We start from the raw sequence: 18,604 nt of genomic DNA, 5'->3' as shown, positions 1-18,604 counted from the left end.
AGGTGTGGTGGTGCATGCCTTTAATGCCAGCACTCAGGAGACAGAGGCAGGTGGATCTCTATGAATTTGAGGACAGCTTGGTCTATATACTGAATTCCAAGACAGCTAGAGCCAAATATTAAGGAACCCATCTCAAAAATAAAAATAAAAATAAAAAATAAAGAAGGAAAAGGTAAACCGGGCATGGGGCACACACCTTTAATCCCAATACTTGGGAGGCAGAGGCATGCAGATCACTGTGAGTTCAAGGCCAGCCTGGTCTACAAAGCAAGTCCAGGGCAGTCAAGGCTACACAGAGAAACCCTGTCTCGAAAAACCAAAAAGAAGAAGAAAAAGAAGGAGGAGGAGGAAAAGGAGCAGGAAGAAGAGGAGGAGGAGAAGGGTAGAAGCAAAGCCAAATCAATGCATAAACTGTGAAATATATATGTGTGTGTATATATGATCATAAGATTGGCCTCTGTGAGTACACATGGTATATATACTCACACAAAAACGTTTTTTAAAGATGGGGGATGACATTCTAACATATGTTAGAACCTCAAAAGAAGGTAGTTAAAAAAAGCCAGATAAAAATAATACTATAAGGCCGGGTGGTGGTGGCGCATGCCTTTAATCCCAGCACTTGGGAGGCAGAGGCAGGTGGATCGCTGTGAGTTCGAGGCCAGCCTGGTCTACAAAAGTGAGGCCAGGACAGTCAAGGCTACACAGAGAAACCCTGTCTTGGAAAACCAAACCAAACCAAACCAAAACTATATATATAGCAGGACAATGGTGGCACAGGCCTTTAATCCCAGCACTCGGGCATCAGAGGTAGATGGATCTCTGAGTTTGAGGCCAGCCTGATCTACACAGCACAGAGCTACATATAGAAAAATTTTACATATATATACAATTATGTATACAAATATATGTATATTATATGATTCTATTTATATAAAAATATCTAAAGCAGGAAAATTCAGAGTTATAGAAAAAAGAGGTGTAAAGGCCCTGGGGTGGAGGAATAGGGAGTTACAGCTTAAAGAGACAGGGAGTTTCTGTTCTATATGATGAAAGAGTTTTTGAGGATAGTGATGACGGCTATATCACAACACAGGGACTATAATCCAGAGTACTGGACAATATGCTGAGGAGTTGTTAAAATACAGAGTGTCACGACAGCTCAGCAGGCAAGAGCACTTGCTGCCAAGCTTTGTGGCCTGAGGTTATCCTGGAACCCTCATGGTGGAAGGAAAGAACTCACTCTGCAACTGTCTCTGTCTCTCTCTGTCTCTGGTCATGCAGTTCTGCAGTTCTTAGACAGTGCCCTGCCTATCATGCACAGGCATATGGGCTAAAGCGTGTGTGTGTGTGTGTGTGTGTGTGTGTGAGAGAGAGAGAGAGAGAGAGAGAGAGAGAGAGAGAGAGAGAGAGAGAGAGAGAGAGAGAGAGAATGTGACCATGTGGGATCAGTGCCTCAAATAAATATTCAACACACCAAAGTAAAACTCCACACACTACATGAACAGAACAAAAAGAACACATGATCATCTCAACAGATATAGAGAAATGCTCTGACGAAGGTCAATAGCCTTGCATGATTCAGAAAAACCATTTAGGTGGCTGGGCAGTGCTGGCACACGCCTTTAATCCCAGCACTTGGGAGGCAGAGGCAGGTGGATCACTGTGAGTTAGAGGCCAGCCTGGTGTACAAAGTGAGTCTAGGACAGTCAAGGCTACACAGAGAAACCCTATCTCAAAAAAACAAACAAACAAACAAAAAAAAAAAACCAACAACAACAAAAAAGGAAGAATTAATTTCTGCTCACAGATTTATTAATATTGTAACAAAACCTAAAATACTCTGTAGGCTCAGTAAACACCTATCAAAGTCCAATGACATTTTTCACTGAAACAAAAAACCTCATCCTAGAAGGAAACTTGAGAAGCCAAAACAATATTGAAGAACAAACTCTAAGACCCACGTTTCCTAACTTCAAAACTCGCTATAGAGCTAAAATAATCAAAGCAATATGGCACTGAAACTAAGACATATTGACCAATGGAATAGAATAGAAAGCCAATTTAAACCCTCACAGGTATGACCAAATGATTATTGACAGAGGTAACAACCATTTGTATTAGTCTATTTTCTTTTACTATAACTGAATGCCAGAGTCTGTGTTTTGTTTTTTAATGAGACAGGGTTTCTCTGACTGTTCTGGAACTCACTTTGTAGAGGAGGCTGGCTTCAAACTCACGGACATCTGCTGCCTCTGCCTCCCGAGTGCTGGAATTAAAGGCATGCGCCACCACTTCCTGGCTGATATTATTATATTTATTAATAAAAGTAAAATCAATAATACAGGAAATATTATTTGTAGGAACATGAAGAAATTAAAAATGCAGAACAGCATGGTTGCTGTGGAAAACTATAGTCCTCACGAGGCTAAACGCAGCACTATCACGGGGCCTGGCTTTACATATAGGCTGAGAGCCCACAGCCTGAAAACGGGTGCTCAACCCTGGCTCCTACATGTTCACGGTAAGACCCGACAGGTGAGAGGGACCCAAGCCTCTGCCAGGGGATGAGTGGATAACCCTATATGTTTATTAGTCAGTCCTAAAAGAATTGAGGCATTGGCATATGCTGCATGGGTAGACCTTAAAAACATAATAACTTGGGGCTGCAGAGATGGCTCTGAGGCTGAGAGCACTGGCTGTGCCGGGTATGGTGGCACACACCTATAATCCCAGCACTCTTGAGGCGGAGGCAGGTGGATCTCTGTGAGTTTGAGGCCAGCCTGGTTTACAAAATGAGGCCAGGACAGCCAGGACTACAAGAGAAACGCTGTCTCAAAAAACCAGGGTGGGGGAAAAAAAAGAGCACTGGCTGTTCTTCCAGAGGTCCTGAGTCCTGAGTTCAATTCCCAGCAACCACATAGTGGCTCATAATAATTTGTAATGAGATCTGGTTCCCTCTTCTGTCATGCAGGTGTATATGCAGACAGAACACTATCTATACAATTTTTAAAAAAACATAATAACTCAGACATAAAAGGCCACATGTTATATGATTCTATGTATATGAAATATTCAGGAAAGAAAAATCCGTACAAACAGAAAACTTGGTGTTTAGTAAGGTGCCGGAGAATGTGAGAAGTGACAACTTAATGTGTAAGGAATTTCTTTGGGCTGATGAAAACGTTTTGGAAGCAGAAAAGAAGTGCTAGCTGCATACTGTTAGTGTGCTAACTGCACATACCTGTCCTCATTATATGGGCTGACGTGGGACTGGAGAGATGACTGGATTCCAACACTCACATACCAAGCCAGGCGTGCAAAACATGCTAGTAACTGTAGCTCTGAAGAACCCAATGCCCTCATCTGGCATCTACAAACATAGCTGTCACACTCTCCCTCACATGTGGGAATACACTCATACAGGCACACACACACACACACACACACACACAAATAAAATATTTTTAAATAGTGGTTATGTCAATTTTATATTTTGGGGGCGGGGTTCGAGACAGGGTTTCTCTGTGTAGCTTTGGCTGTCCTGGACTCACTTTGTAGACCAGGCTGACCTTGAACTCAGATCCACTGCCTCTGCCTCCCAGGTGCCGGGATTAAAGGTGTGCGCCACCACTGCCTGGCTGTAAATTTTATCTTAAAAAAAAAAAAAAAGCTATTACACTGACTTCATGAACAGTTTGGCAGCCTACTGCAGACAAAGGGAGAGTAAGGACTGACCTTCACCAGTATGCTTTAAAATTGGAAGCAACTGCATAATGAATCTCTAGAAAAGCAGTCATTTCCACATAAAAACCGTTCACGTCAATGCCATGTTGTTCACAGGATTCCTAAAGCATGACCACAGGACACATACCATGACATGTACAGCAGAGCCCGCAGAAGAGTGTCGCTGGCAGTGGGTCACTTCATGATCTGCTTCTTCCTTTCTGGAAACTACAGCCACAGCAGGCCTGGCTCTGGAGTCACAGTGTTTAACATTATTTTTGCAAGTTTTTCTTCATAGGGAAGAAAGGAAAGCACTATTATCAACACGATGCTTGATGGTTTGAAAGAATATACATGAAATGTGTGTCTACAACACATCCCTTATTTTTTTATTTTTATTTTTTGTTTTTTCAAGACAGAATTTCTCTGTGCAGTCTTGGCTGTCCTGGACTCACTTTATAGAACAGGCTGGCCTCGAACTCACAGCGATCCGCCTGCCTCTGCTTCTCGAGTGCTGGGATTAAAGGCATGCACCACCACACTCAGAACTGGTTTCTTACTTTTAAACCAATTTTTAAAATCACACTTGTTTGTTTATTGTATGTATGCATATGAGAACACATACAAATATACACATGCAGTCAGAAGACAACTTGTGAGGGTTGGTTCTCTCCTACCATGTGGGTCCCAGGACTGAACTCAGGTCAGCAGGCTTAGTGGCAAGCACCTTTGCTTGCTAAGTCATCTCAAGAGCCCTGGTGTCTTAATTTTGACAAATGCCCATGATAATAATCTAAGACGCTAATAATAGGGGAAACTAGATGGGCATAGAGGAAGTCTGCACTGCCTTTATAACTCTCCTATAAATACAAAATTCCAAGATAAATTTTCTATGAGAAAGTAGCTCATATACAAAAGCACCAGGATAAGTTCTTTTAAGTTTTACATGTTTACAGTAATATCACTATTGTATTGCAAACTTTAAGAGTAAAAATATGGGGCTGGAGAAGTGGCTCAGAGGTTAAGAGCACTGGCTGCTCTTCCAGAGGTCCTGAGTTCAATTCCCAGCAACCACATGGTGGCTCAGCCATGTATAATGAGATCTGGTGCCCTCTTCTGGTGCGCAGGCACCCATGCAGGCAGAACACTATATACATAATAAATAAATAAGTCTTTTTTAAAAAAAGAGTAAAAATAATTGGCTTATATTCTCTGACTTGCAGAATAAATGTGTATAGGAATAATACCTTAACTGTTTAGCTGCTTCTAGGCGCTGAGTCTCTAGGACATTAAAGCAGAGCACAGAGATCAAGACCAGCACAACAGAGGGACAATTAGAAGTGATGCTGGTGTAATCCCAATATGTGGGACACTGGTGCAAGATACCAAGAGTCCAAGTTCTGGGCTACACATAAAGGCCTTGTCTTAAAAGGGAAGAAGTCCAACCCTGAGCATGTCTAACATAGCCTCCTCTCCTCCCAAACCTATCTCACCGCAGGCACAAGTGACGCTAACAAGACAGTGACAGTCTTCTCTGACCCTAAGTCTTAGATACTGAAACATCTGTTTGCTAAAAGTAAGACTGTGGTCAAAGGAAGGAACTCTTTTACTCCTGAAGAGTACCATGAGAAAACCTTTGAGCACTCAGAAGTCTGAGCACCATTTTCTTACATGGTGAATACATAATAGTAGCTCTCTAAGTAGTTATAAAATTACATTTATTCATTTATTTGTGTGCACATGTGTGGAGGTCAGAGGACAACTTGTAGGACTTGGTTCTCCTTCCCCTCTGTGGATCCTGGAGACTGAACTCAAGTTCTCAGGATTGGTAGGAAGTGTCTTTACCTGCTCAGCCATCTTACCAGCCCCTCTAGATGGCTCTCTAGGTATTTTTGTTTTTTGTTTTTGTTTGTTTGTTGTTGTTGTTGTTGTTGTTTTGAGACAGGGTTTCTGTGTAGCCCTGGCTGTCCTGGACTCAGATTTTAGACCAGGCTGGCCTCAAACTCACAGCGATCCGCCTGCCTCTGCCTCCTGAGTGCTAGGACCACAGGCATGCACCACCACGCCCGGCTGGTTCTCTAGGTTTTTTACTTCAATAATTATGCAAATTTTAATATTTTCTGTGTTTTCTTTCTATGATACTGGGATTTAAATTGGGGACCTTGCACATACAAGGTAAGCACTCTACTACTGAGCTAAATGCCCAGCCCAGTTTTAGTTTTGGGACAAGGTCTCCCTGAATTGGCCTGGCTGGCTCACTCTCTAGTTTGGGCAGGCTTTGTATCTGTGATCCTGAGTAGCTGGGATTATAGGCCTGTGCCACTAGATCTGACTAATACATATGCGATAGGAGCCAGAATATGCTACCCTAAAAATGTACCTTTGCCTGGCATGGTGGCGCACATCTTCAATCCCAGCATTTGGGAAGCAGAGGCAGGCATATCTTCATAAGTTTGAGGCAATTCTGGTCTACAAAGTGAGTTCTGAGGACAGCCAGGGCTACACAGAGAAACCCTCTCTCAAGGGGGGAAATGCACTTTTGCATAGCAATTATTTCGAGCTAACAGCACTTAAAAAAAAGAAAGAAAGAAAGAAAGAAAGAAAGAAAAAGCAGGTACAAGGGACTGCAGAGATGGGCCAGCAGTTAGGAGTGCTTTCTGCTTTCCAAACGACTCAAGTTCAGTTCCTAGCACTTAATCAGACGGCACAAAACTACCTATTAATTCCAGTTCCAAGGGGTATGATGCTTTATTTTCAGCTTCAACAGGCATTCACATATGCATAAATAAAAAGTTAAAAAAAAAAAGCTGGGAAGTTGTAGCACACACCTTTAATCCCAGCACTTGGGAGGCAGAGGCAGGTGATCTCTGAGTTTGGAGCCAGCCAGAGAAACACTGAAAAGCCCTATCTTGAATAATGCCCCCCCAACACTAAATAAACAATACAATTTAAAATAAGTAAAAAATGGAAAGCTAAGGTTAAGAGAAACGTGTAGTCCTTAGTAAAATAATTCTAATTTTCCTTTATGCTCTCCACACAGTTCCTTTGCACAATTCCCTTTCTTGCTGGCCTGTCACCGATGCATTAGGTGTGATGCTTTGGGGTCTTCGAATTATAAAACTTTATTCTACTTGTGAAACATAAAACTTCCAAATAATTTTTTTTTTACTTTGCTATGTAAGTTAAATTCTGAGACCCAGGCCAAAAAACACCACGACAGTAGAGTTTTGTCTCCTTACATATTCTAATTACACAAATTTACTTTTCATTAAACAAACAACTCACCATAAATTTTTACTGAAAATTTAGAAGCCACCCTCTTTTGCCCCATCTGTTTAGCCCAGCGTTCTGTAAGGGAAGTATCTTACGCCTTTGTGGCCTCCAAAAATAAGGAGATTTGGTGTTTTATATAAGGCTGCCTCAGGATGTTCCGCACAGAGGGTCTTTCTTCAGGCCTTCTGCTCAGCATTGTTCTTATCAGTTCTGCCAGCTCTGGGCTATAAACTTTTGGCATTGGTGGCAACTGCAAAAAATGACAATACTATGATTATGATTAAGGTCGTTATGAGACAAAGGAAAAGCTGGCAGGTATTTCCCACTGTCTAAAATCACTATGATATTTAAAATTATTTACATTTATTCATTTAAAGTCATATATCCAGAAAAATAAAAAGTAGCTATTAAAACTGTCTGCTGTGTTTATAACAAGCTGTAGGAGTGCAGCAGTGCCCCCTTCAGCCCAGTGGTCTCATTTGAGGACGCTGTCCTCCAGATGTAAGCACAAGTTTCTTTTTCTTTTTTCAAAAGATTCATTTATTTATTTATTATGTACACAGTGTTTTGTCTGCATGTACACCAGAAGAGGGCACAAGATCTCATGATAGATGGTTGTGAGCCATGATGTAGGACTTGAACTCAGGACTTTTGGAAGAGCATTCAGTGCTCTTAACCTCTGAGCCATCTCTCCAGCCCAAGCACAGATTTCTTTCTCTTTTCTTTTAAATGTTATTTATTACTAGCATGTGAGTATGGGTGCAGTGCATGCATGAGCATACACACATTCAAGCCAGAAAACAACTTTTGGGAGCCTGTTCTTTCCTCCCACCATGGGTTCTGGGATCAAACTCAGGTTGTCAGGATTGTGACACAAGCATCTTTACCCATGGAGCTATCTTGTTGCCCAAGAGCACAAATAAGATTAATATACCAGATTATACAGTCCAGCAGTCAGTAACCAGACATAAAGTACCACCACAGAGAATGACAAGCTATGCAGCCTTCTTCCTGTAAACACGAGAGGGCTGCGTAAAAGGAAAACACACGTACTGACAATTAAGCCAAAAGAGAAAGTTGGCTACCACTGTGTACAGTAAGACTCGGTTTGCTTCTTTTTAAAAAGTACTTGTCAGTATTAGGGGAGGCAGAGTCAGGCAGAATCAAGGCCAGCCTGGTCTACAAATCAAATCCAGGATAGCCAAGGCTACAGAGAAACCCTGTCTTGAAAAACAAAACAAAAAAGAGCCAGACGTGGCGATGCACTCCTTTAATCTCAGCACTAGGGGAGGCAGAGGCAGACGGATCTCTGTGAGTTCGAGGCCAGCTTGGTCTACAAAGTGAGTTTAGGAAAGCCAAGGCTGTTTATACAGAGAAACCCTGCCTTGAAAAAGAAAGAAAGAAAGAAAGAGAGAGAGAGAAAGAAAGAAAGAAGAAAACAAAAACAAAAAAACCCCCAAAACCCCAAAGGTGGGGGTGCAGGGAAAGTACTTGCATTTAAGTACATACACACCCAGAGTTATGCCTGTCTCAAAGAAAGGAAAGGGAGACCTTGGGATAAATTGCTAGCAGTAGTTATCAAGAACATAAAAATAATACCAGGAGTGGTGGAGCACGCCTGTAATCCTAGCACTCGAGAGGACGAGGCAGGCGGATCTGGTCTACAATATGAGTCCAGGACAGCCAAGGCTACACAGGGAAACCCTGTCTCAAAAAACCAAAACAAAAAACAAAAAAACCAAAAAACCAACAACAACCAAAACAAAAACATGAAAATAGAGACATTTTTATTCTTTTTAAAAACCTAATTATTTAAATAGCATAACTGGAAACAGATTTCAGAGACTTCATTTTTATTTTATGTGTACAGGTATTTTGCCTGCAGGTAAGTAAATGCACCACAAGCACAGTGCAAGCACAGTGCCAGCAGAGGCTGAAAGGGCATCAGGCACCCTAGGGACTAGAGCTACGGACAGTTGAGAGCTGTTATGTGGGTGAACAGTAGCAATCTTAAACAATGAAGCATCTCTTCAGCTCCTATACTTGAAATTTTTACTTGTGTACTTTAAAAGATATTGGGATAATGAGTCTTGGGGTAATCTTTAAATCACTGCAAAGGACAGCCAGCCTCAGGGAAATAACATGAAGTCATTTCCAGCATCTGCATCAGGTATAATGCTTCCTGCAGTTCTTAACCAGTTACTTGCAACTACACCAAGAACACATTTATTTTTTTTTTTTTTTTTTTTTTTTGGTTTTTCAAAACAGGGTTTCTCTGTGTGTAGCCCTGGCTGGCCTCAAACTCACAGAGATCCACCTGCCTCTGCTTTCCAAGTGCTCCGATTAAAGGTATGTGCCACCACAGCCAGCCCCAAGAGCACATGGAGTCACTGTAAACAGGGCTCCTTCAGCTACGGGCCACCTTAGCCTCTCACAGCTCCTATACTTCTGTAGCTACAGTTTCCAACCTCCAGCTCTTTGTAGCTGATCAACTTTTGTTTGTTTGTTTTGGTTTTTTGTTTTGGTTTTTTGAGACAGGGTCTCTCTGTGTAGCCTTGGCTGTTCTGGACACACTTTGTAGATCAGGCTGGCCTCAAACTCACAGCGATCCACCTACCTCTGCCTCCCAAGTGCTGGGATTATAGGTGTGCGCTACCATGCCCGGCCAATCAGCTAATTTTACATTTTAACATTAAGGGAAAAAAAACCATCTCTTCTCAACTTCAACCTTTCATACAAAAGAGATCTTATATTCCTAATTATCAATGAATTCCTAACTAATATCAATGAATATTAGTCAATTAATCAAAATCATTAGTGAGGGCTGAGTATGTAGTTCAGAGTGCTTGCCCTGCATTTGCCCTGGGTGTGACCCCACCACTGGGGAAAAAAAAGATCGACGATTTTGACAATAGATATTTACAAAGCTCTATTTTATAAACCTTGTTCAATTATTCTAAATCAATTATTCTGAATTTTTTTTTACCTTTCCTTCAATAATCCGATAAACTAAAGAATTCATGTCTTTTGCATTAAAAGCGTGCTTCAGGGTGGCCATTTCATAGACGCAGCATCCCAGAGCCCAAACATCAGACTACAAGAGAAAAGCAGCGGACAGTCAAACGCACAATGTCTTATTACGTTTCCCCTCAAATATAACCAGCATACATTTCCTTCCGACTGATTCACAGCTAATTCTGGCTTAACTACTCATCGGCCTCTGAAAGCTGATACTCCCTGCACCTCTGCAGTTGTACACGTCCTACCTTGTAGTTGTAGGGTTTGTTGGAGAACAGCTCAGGGCTCATGTAATAGGGTGTGCCAATGAGGGTGCTCGCCATGTCACAGTGACTCTCTAACACTCGGGCAATTCCTAGGTCACCCACTTTGATGATGTTTGTTCTTGTTAAGAAGACATTCTGAGTTTTCAGATCTCGATGAAGGATATGTTTCTCGTGTAAATACTGAGAAGAGAGAAAATTTTGATTATGTGTAAACATACTAATTTGTTTATTTAGTTCTAGGGTATTAGTTTTTGCTTTTGTTTTTTTCCTGAGACAGGGTTTCTCTGTGTAGCCTTTAGTTCTAGTTTTTATATATTATCGGTAATTACATGGGTTAAAGAGCCTTGGTTACCTGGCAACCAAAACATTACTGTTCTATAAACTCTAAACAAAAGTAAGTTCCAGGGGCTGGGGAATGGCTCAGCTGGCAAAGGCACTTGCCACACAGGCACGAGAGCCTGGGTTTGGATCTATAGCACTCTAAAAAGTCAGGCATGCTGGCGCACTCCTGACCCTGGGGAGGAGAAGACTAGAGGCACCCTGGAGCTCTCTGTCAAACAAGTAACTTTTACATTCAGTGAGAGACTCTGTCCAAAAAAACAAAACAAAACAAAACAGCATAGAGCAACAAAGGAAGACATTTAACATTTTCACCTCTGGCTTCCACACATATACACACATATGTGCATACATACATGAACATGTATGCACACACAGGAAATTAAGTTCTATATATTAGTTGGCCTGGTACCTTCTACAATTATTTCCTGGTGCCTTGAAAATTGTGTCATTTTTTAACAATACCTAGACCTAGTTAATATATATACTTATAAGCCAGACATGGTGGCTTAGGCCTATTAAGTCCTATATTTGAAAGGCTGACACAGGAGGACTGCTGTGAGTTTGAGATTATCTTGAGCTACATGGTGAGTTCCAGGCCAATCTAAGTGGGTCCTTGTCTCCAAGGAAACAAACAAACAAACACAAAAACCCAACCCCAAAACGTATAAACTTCCACTGAAGGTAGAACAACTTATGCAAAGCCAGCTGTGCATTCCTCTCTGACCTACGAAATCCTAGACAATGCTTTAAAGTGCAACAGCATCGCTTTTCCCTGAAGAGAACCTGTAAGAATTGAGGCAATGTCAATTAATTCCAGCCAAATAAGCCCAGTGCCTGAGTTATACTTCAAAATCAGCCTCCCCCTGGGGGATGTGTCTACTGAAACGCCAATCTCCTCGGCATGTTCATGCCCTGTGTCACAGCAACAGGACAGCCTGGGCCTCACGGTACTGGAATATTAAATAGCCCGGGCATCTTTCAACATGACACAGATGACTAACTGATTAGAACACGGTCCTCCTTGTTCTTTGTCTATGCAAGGCTCTTAAAATGGACTCTGCTACAAAATACTCAATGCACAAAGAATTTGTATCTTCTGTAATTACAGATGAAATCCATGTCTACGTTAACATAGGCATCACTCAGAAACATCCTAATGCTACAAGGCGGATCCATCTAGCTTTTTAAAAGATTTTTCAACCCCCCCCCCCCCACATAAGCATGTGAAAATATGCAGACATCATCCTGGGGCTGAGACATCTAGCCTCTAACAAGGCTCCTTTTACATCAAAGCGTGCTGGGCAAAGACCAAGGCCCCTGGTGCCTCTTGGCAAGGGCACAAAGACTTAGCTTCAACAAGGCCTGACTGCCGTCTCTCTTAGGGCACCCTGACAGCACTGTAGAAAATACCACTCTTGACAGAGCGGGCTCAGGGTCAGGGAGGTGGCTCCATCAGTGGCGTGTTTGCTGTGTAAGCACAAGGGCTTGAATATGGATCCCCAGCACCCATATTAAAAACAGAAAGGCCTACGTGTGGCAGAGGGGGCAGAGAACACAAGAACAGGGCAGACTCGGGTCCTCAAGTGCCAGACTCTGAGTCATGCCTGCCCTGCACATAACCTTCCCAAGAAGAGACTACTGACACTGAATACTTACTCGCTAGCTAAATACCGAGATATCTGTCTCAGCACCCAGACAAAGCCCCACACAGATGATGGTGACACTCAAATACTGCCTGGTTGCCCATGTGCAAACACCCCTTAAAAACCAGCCCTGAAAATATTACTGTACTGTTCATTTCTCTCTCCACTCTTGCCTGCTATGGCTGTATCTCAGTACACTTATAAAGTCTATTTCTCGCTTTTTCTGTATTGGTGAAGTCAGTCACAGCGTATGACGTCATCCCTGGCCCAGGAAAATACTCCTGTTGCCCTCCTGCCATGCAGGAGCCTGCAGGAGGCTGCGAGTGTGGCAGACAGTACCTGCAAAGCCATGGCGATCTGTACAAACCACTCCACCACCTGACTCTCAGGCAGAAGCTGCCCCTTCTGTTCCTTGAGCTTCCGGTAGAGATCACCCCCTTCGCAGAAGCCCATGACGATGTAGAGCAGACCATCTCCTCCCTCCCATGACTCTTTGTAGGTGACAATGTTGGGGTGCTTCAGCTGAGACAAGAGCTGAGCTTCCTGCTCAGCAGCGCGACGCTCTCGGCTGGAGGCATTTCGGAGGTTCAGTTTTTTGATGACATACTAACAAAGAAAATGCGTAATTTTACAAGGTGCAAGAAAACAGGGTTCTGTAGGTTCACAAGTAGCTAGAAGTTCTCATGAATGCCCAGTCCTCAAAAACCAACCTTCCGGAGCCTATCAGATGACCTACTGACCTGTTCTGCAAAGGGCATAAAATTGTCAGTAGGATACTTTGAAGAGGAGGCAGCAGGAAGGTCAAAAAACATAAAAAGCCGGGTGGTGGCGGCACACATCTTTAATCCCGGCACTTGGGAGACAGAGACAGGTAAATCTGAGTTCAAGTCCAGCTTAGTCTATAGAGGACATTCCAGAACAGCCAGGGATACACAGACAAAACCTGAGAAACAAAACAAAACAAGCATAAAATGGGGAAATATTTGCCATTGACAATTATGCTTTTTTTTTTTGAGGGGGTTGGCATTAAACTTGGGGCCTTGCATGTGCAAGGTAGGTAGGTACTCTACTACCTGGTCTTAAGTCAGGGTTATGTCCTTTCCAGGTCACAAGCAACAATACTTCATTTTTATTATTTCTTTAACTATGCAATCCCAGCTACTTTGAAGGCTAAGGTGGAAGGATTACTGAGGCCCAGAATTTTGAAACCCAACTTGGAGAGCACAGAGATGAGGTATCTAAGCAAAAACCAAAAACCAACCAACCAAACAAACAAACAAAAAAACTCCTAATGACTAATTTAAAATGAGAGAGACTCCTTAACTTCGAAATTCTTCTACAAGCAAGCATTGTGATATAGCTTAAACACACATCTGCAGGCTGAAAAGGTGTATGAGACACATTAGATATTTGTGGCCCAATAAAGTTAAAGCATCATTGGTCTTCCACATAAGACATCATTCCCACTAAAAATAAAATCCTTTACAATCTAATAAATTGTCCTCAATCGTCTCAAAGATAACGTACTCACTCCTTCAATAGACACACACATAAATGTGTTTCCTCAAGTACAAACTGAAGGGTTATTATTATGGCTGTACTCTGACTCTTAGCATAAACGTCTCACAATTCCGCAAGGTGCCTACTGTGTTCATCTCTTATGTGAAAGCATGTGTTCTAAGCAGCGAATTTAGCGCATGACACAAGAACAGGAGAGCAGGTCCTCTACTTGGGAGGGTCGGGGCTCTTTCAGCTTGCTGCCACTGGCTTGGTGGTACTATGAGATGCCCCTTTTCGGTTTTGTAATTGTCCCTCTTTGTGCAAAGCCACTCTATGGCCACCTTGATAGCAAAGCATACGGAAGAACTGGTTCATCAGCCTTTGGGTGATGGGATAAAGTTCTTCACACAAAGGAGGAGCATCAATGTGAGTTTTAGAAAGACCACTCCAGCGAACGTGGCGGTTAGAGAACAGAAAGCAGGCGACAGGGACTTGTTGGGAAGGAGTGGGCGTTTAGCCAGAAAGAACGGTGCATCCTGTATTGGGGGTCGGTCCAAGAGAGATGGAGAGGCCGCTTTGGCCTACTGACAGGAATACAATCAGCTTTGGGGGAATTAAACACAGTTGTCACAAGTCGAGCTTAGGAAACTGCAGGGCTGGTGTAGCTACTCCTGAAATAGGGGCCAAGAGATGTGCTGGCGAGAAGATGACGAGCCAAGTGTTTAAGTAGAGAAAGCTGCACAGGAGAAGGCGCTTGCCAGGCGGTACTGAGTTAGGCCTGGGGGACCGCATGGCCCCCGCTCTCAAGAAATTTTCAGGTGGCAGGAAGTTTGCAGATAAACTACACCGGTTAACACCATAGACTAGGTGAAGTTTGGAGCCCGCCATTATAGAGGGAACTGGGAAGCTGACCTCATAGCTGAGATGAATTTCTTGCCCACCATTCAGGCCTAGAACATTTGAGGATGCCCCGGCGCACCCCTTCCCTCATCGCCCCTGGCCAGGTCCCAAATCCCCGACCTGCTTGCCGTCCCGCCGATGCCTCACGAGCGTCACCTCTCCGTAACTACCCCTGCCCACGACCCGCACATAGCAGTAGGCAGCCTGGGGCATGTTCCCGAAGGGGGTCACAGTCAAGAAGCTGAGGGAGCGGCGCGTAAGGCAGTGGGAAGTCCTGCTCAAGCCGGGTAGGAGGTGAAGTCCTCCATCAATATGGGCCCTCGGGGCCCGGAGCTTCCAGGCCCAGCCCACCCAGACGCCGCTACCATAGCGATACAGGCGGGGTAGTGCTGCGCATGCTCGGATTAGGAAGACCCGCCATAGAGGCGACCTAGCAGCGCCCAGAGTGGCTCCTCAGCCTTGGGATGACCTACCATTGAGCAGTCACTGGAGCGACCAGATAGGCTCCGCAGCCTCGGAGGACTTGCCATAGAGTCCGACCGCCCGAGAGGCCAGAGCGACCCCCGAGTCTCAGTTCTGCGTTTTGGTTCTGCGTTCTTTCAATAAGTCCGTACTAGTTCTAAGCGTCGTTACAAGTATTATTCTACAAATATTAACCGTCTGTGTCCTTGGCTCACATTTTATTGGAAGAGTGGCCAGTTGAGATTTCACCAATAATGTTTGCTGTATTTGTTTTGTAGCAGGCCAGCATTTCACCTGCCTTTTTTGTTGTTGTTGTTTTGTTTTGTTTTTTTTTGTTTTTCTAGACATTGTTTTTCTGTGTATCCCTGACTGTCCTGAACTCATTTTGTAGACCAGGCTGGCCTCAAACTCAAAAAGATCTGCCTGCCTCTGCCTCCTGCGTGCTAAGATTAAAGGCGTGGACCACCACATCCACAACATTTTGTGGTGTGGTAGATGTGTTCTGTATTATTTATTTATTTGTTTGTTTGTTTATTTATTACTTATACAGTATTCTGCCAACATGTGTGCCTGCACGCCAGAAAAGAGCACCAGCTCTTTGGCCTTGGCGACAGAAGCAAGATGACAAAAGGGACATCATCCTTTGGAAAGCGTCGCAATAAGACGCACACGTTGTGCCGCTGCTGTGGCTCTAAGGCCTATCACCTTCAGAAGTCGACCTGTGGCAATGTGGCTACCCTGCCAAGCGCAAGAGAAAGTATAACTGGAGTGCCAAGGCTAAGAGGCGAAACACAACCGGGACCGGGCGAATGAGACACCTAAAAATTGTCTACCAAAGATTCAGACATGGATTCCGTGAAGGAACAACACCTAAACCCAAGAGGGCAGCTGTTGCAGCATCCAGTTCATCTTGAGGATTTCAAGCAGTCATAAAATAATTGCTCTGGTTTCAAAAAAAAAAGGGGGGCATCAAACCTCATTACAAATGGTTGTGAGCCATCATTTGGTTTCTGGGAATTGAACTCAAAAGACCTTTGGAAGAACAGAGAGTGCCCTTAACCTCTGAGCCATCTCTCCTTGCTATTGTTGTTGTGATAAGATCCACCTGTGTAGCTCAACTTACAATCTACTCTTGAGTGTTGAGTTTTCAGGCATATGACAGCAACACGCTCCCGAAGCTTTGGAATTTTTCATTATTTTAAGGAGTTCCTTTGCTAACTTCTCGATTTTTCCCTTCATTAACCATTTTGGTGGTGGTGGTGTTGGTGGTGGTGTGTATGTTTGTGTGTAAAACCTTGTTTTAGACAAAGTCTCACTATGTTACCTAGTTTAGCTTCATACTCGCAGAGATCAGCCTGGCTCTGCCTCCGGAGTGTGGAATTAAAGGTGTGTGCCATCATGCCCTGGCCTCATCTCTTTGTAAAAGACCCAGTTACCTCTGCACAATTGAAGGAATCTCAGCTTTTCCTGTTATTGTGACTAGTTAATAAATAACAATCTTCCCCCTCTGCGCTGACTAATGTTTGCCTTTTTTATCTTTAGCAATATCCCTACCAGAATTCAATATTTATTTATGGCCTCCTTTGTTTGGTTTTCTTGTGGAGAGGAAATCAGCATTCCCAAGAAATTCACCAATCTCAAATGTGTAATTAGATCATTTTGGCAGATGCAATCACTCAAATATATTATGGTATAGATCAATAGATATGGAAAAATTGGAACCCTGTGTGCTGCTGATGGAAATAGAAAATGGTTCAACTTGTATGGAAATTGGTATCATGACTCCTCAAAAGAAATTGCACATGTAATCCACCCATTTTACCTCGGATAAATACACCAAAGAAAAAAGAAGAAAAGAAAGAAAGAAAGAAAGAAAGAAAGAAAGAAAGAAAGAAAGAAAGAAAAGTTCAAAGCAGGCACTCAAACAGATATTTAGTTTTTTGAGACAGGGTTTCTCTGTGTAGCACTGTCTGTCCTGGAGCTTACTCTGTAGACCAGGTTAGCCTCAAACTCAGAGAGATCCACTTGTCTCTGCCTCCTGAGTGCTGGGATTAAAGGTCTGTGCCACCGCGCCCAGCTTCAAACAGATATCTGTACACTTATGATTACATCAACATTCACAAGAGCAAATGTTGAGAACAACCTAAGTTCTTATCATTGATTGAATAGTTAATACTGTGTGTGTGTGTGTGTGTGTGTGTGTGTGTGTGTGAGAGAGAGAGAGAGAGAGAGAGAGAGAGATAAAGTGATATAAAAGGAAGAAAATATGGAAATACTTTGAGGACATTATGTAAATGAAATACAAGGGACTGATATGGAATGCTTTCACTTATGCAACTTGTCTAGAGATGGGAAGCTCAGAGACAGACAGAAGAATGGCAGTGTTGGTGTCAGCCATCTCCCTGGCTCCTGGAGAGCGAAGGGGAAGCCAGGAGTTAGTGTTTAGGGAGTGTAGAGCTTCACTTGGGGAAAATTAAAAATCTCTGGAGATGGACAGTGGGGATGGCTGCACCACAGTGTAAATGTACTTACACCACTAAGAAGTACATTTTAACATGGTACCTGGGAGTGGTGAGTTGTCATTTGATGCCAAGCCTGATGAACTGGCACTGGTGCCGGGGCCCCCAAATAGTGAAAGGTGAGAACTGACTCCTGAAACTTTCCCTCTGACTTCCACTTGCACACCAGGGCATGTATATATATTAACATATAGTAAAGTAATAAATGCTGACCAATTCCACGGCTCAGCAGACAAACGCTGCTATTCATTCTGATGACTTAAGTTCCACCTTCAGGACCCCTATGGCAGAAGGAGAGAATTAGCTCACACAAGTTGTCCTCTGAAACACACACACACACACACACACACACACACACACACACACACTAGCACAAGCACACACACAATAAAAAAATAAATAAAGGTAAACCAGGTGTGGCACATGCCTTTAATCCCAGCACTCAGGGAGGCAGAGGCAGGTGGATCTCTGTGAGTTCAAGGCCAGCCTGGTCTACAAAGTGAGTCCAGGACAGTCAGAGCAACACAGAGAAACCCTGTCTTGAAAAATCAAAGTAGTAGCAGCAGTAGTAGCAGCAGCAGCAGCTGAGTATAGTGGCATGGTGTGAATGCTGAAAGATTGAAAAAAAGAAAAGAAAAAGGAATAAAGTAAACTTTATGTTTGTATACTTTGCCACAATAAAAAGCAGTTTAAGTATTTTTGTTTACTTACTGATTTTTGTTGAATTTTGTTGTTGGTTTGTTTGTTTTTGTATAGTTGAGATAGGGTATCAGAATCTTCTGGCCTTAAACTCACAGAGATCTGCCTACCTCTGTATCCCAAGTGCTGACATTAAATATGTACACCATAACACCTAGCCAATACCCAGGCATGGTGCCGCACGCCTTTAATCCCAGTACTCAGGAGGCAGAGGCAGGTGGATCGCTGTGAATTCGAGGCCAGCTTGGTCTACAAA

At 43.2% G+C, this 18,604-nt stretch overlaps 1 protein-coding gene and 1 pseudogene across 1 annotated transcript in view; one reads left to right on the top strand and one right to left on the bottom strand.

The window, feature by feature from the left end:
* The window catches only part of Nek4 (NIMA related kinase 4), a 34,306-nt gene extending 19,207 nt beyond the window's left edge, over positions 1-15,099 (bottom strand). The window contains exons 1-6 of the mRNA XM_051141076.1: positions 14,789-15,099; positions 12,608-12,874; positions 10,266-10,463; positions 9,986-10,093; positions 7,095-7,249; positions 3,875-4,016 (exon numbers count right to left, since the gene is read on the bottom strand). Of these exons, the coding sequence (XP_050997033.1) occupies positions 3,875-4,016; positions 7,095-7,249; positions 9,986-10,093; positions 10,266-10,463; positions 12,608-12,874; positions 14,789-14,881 (963 nt within the window). The 5' untranslated portion in view covers positions 14,882-15,099. The remainder of the gene's footprint in view (positions 1-3,874; positions 4,017-7,094; positions 7,250-9,985; positions 10,094-10,265; positions 10,464-12,607; positions 12,875-14,788) is intronic.
* A 652-nt stretch (positions 15,100-15,751) lies between these two features.
* Positions 15,752-16,049, top strand: LOC127187038 (60S ribosomal protein L37-like; annotated as a pseudogene).
* The last annotated feature ends 2,555 nt before the right edge of the window (positions 16,050-18,604 follow it).

This window comes from Acomys russatus, chromosome 3 (genome assembly GCF_903995435.1).
Source record: "Acomys russatus chromosome 3, mAcoRus1.1, whole genome shotgun sequence".
Classification (NCBI taxonomy): domain Eukaryota; kingdom Metazoa; phylum Chordata; class Mammalia; order Rodentia; family Muridae; genus Acomys; species Acomys russatus.
The sequence above is the reverse complement of the archived record's forward strand: the minus strand, read 5'-3'. Positions and strand labels throughout refer to the sequence as shown.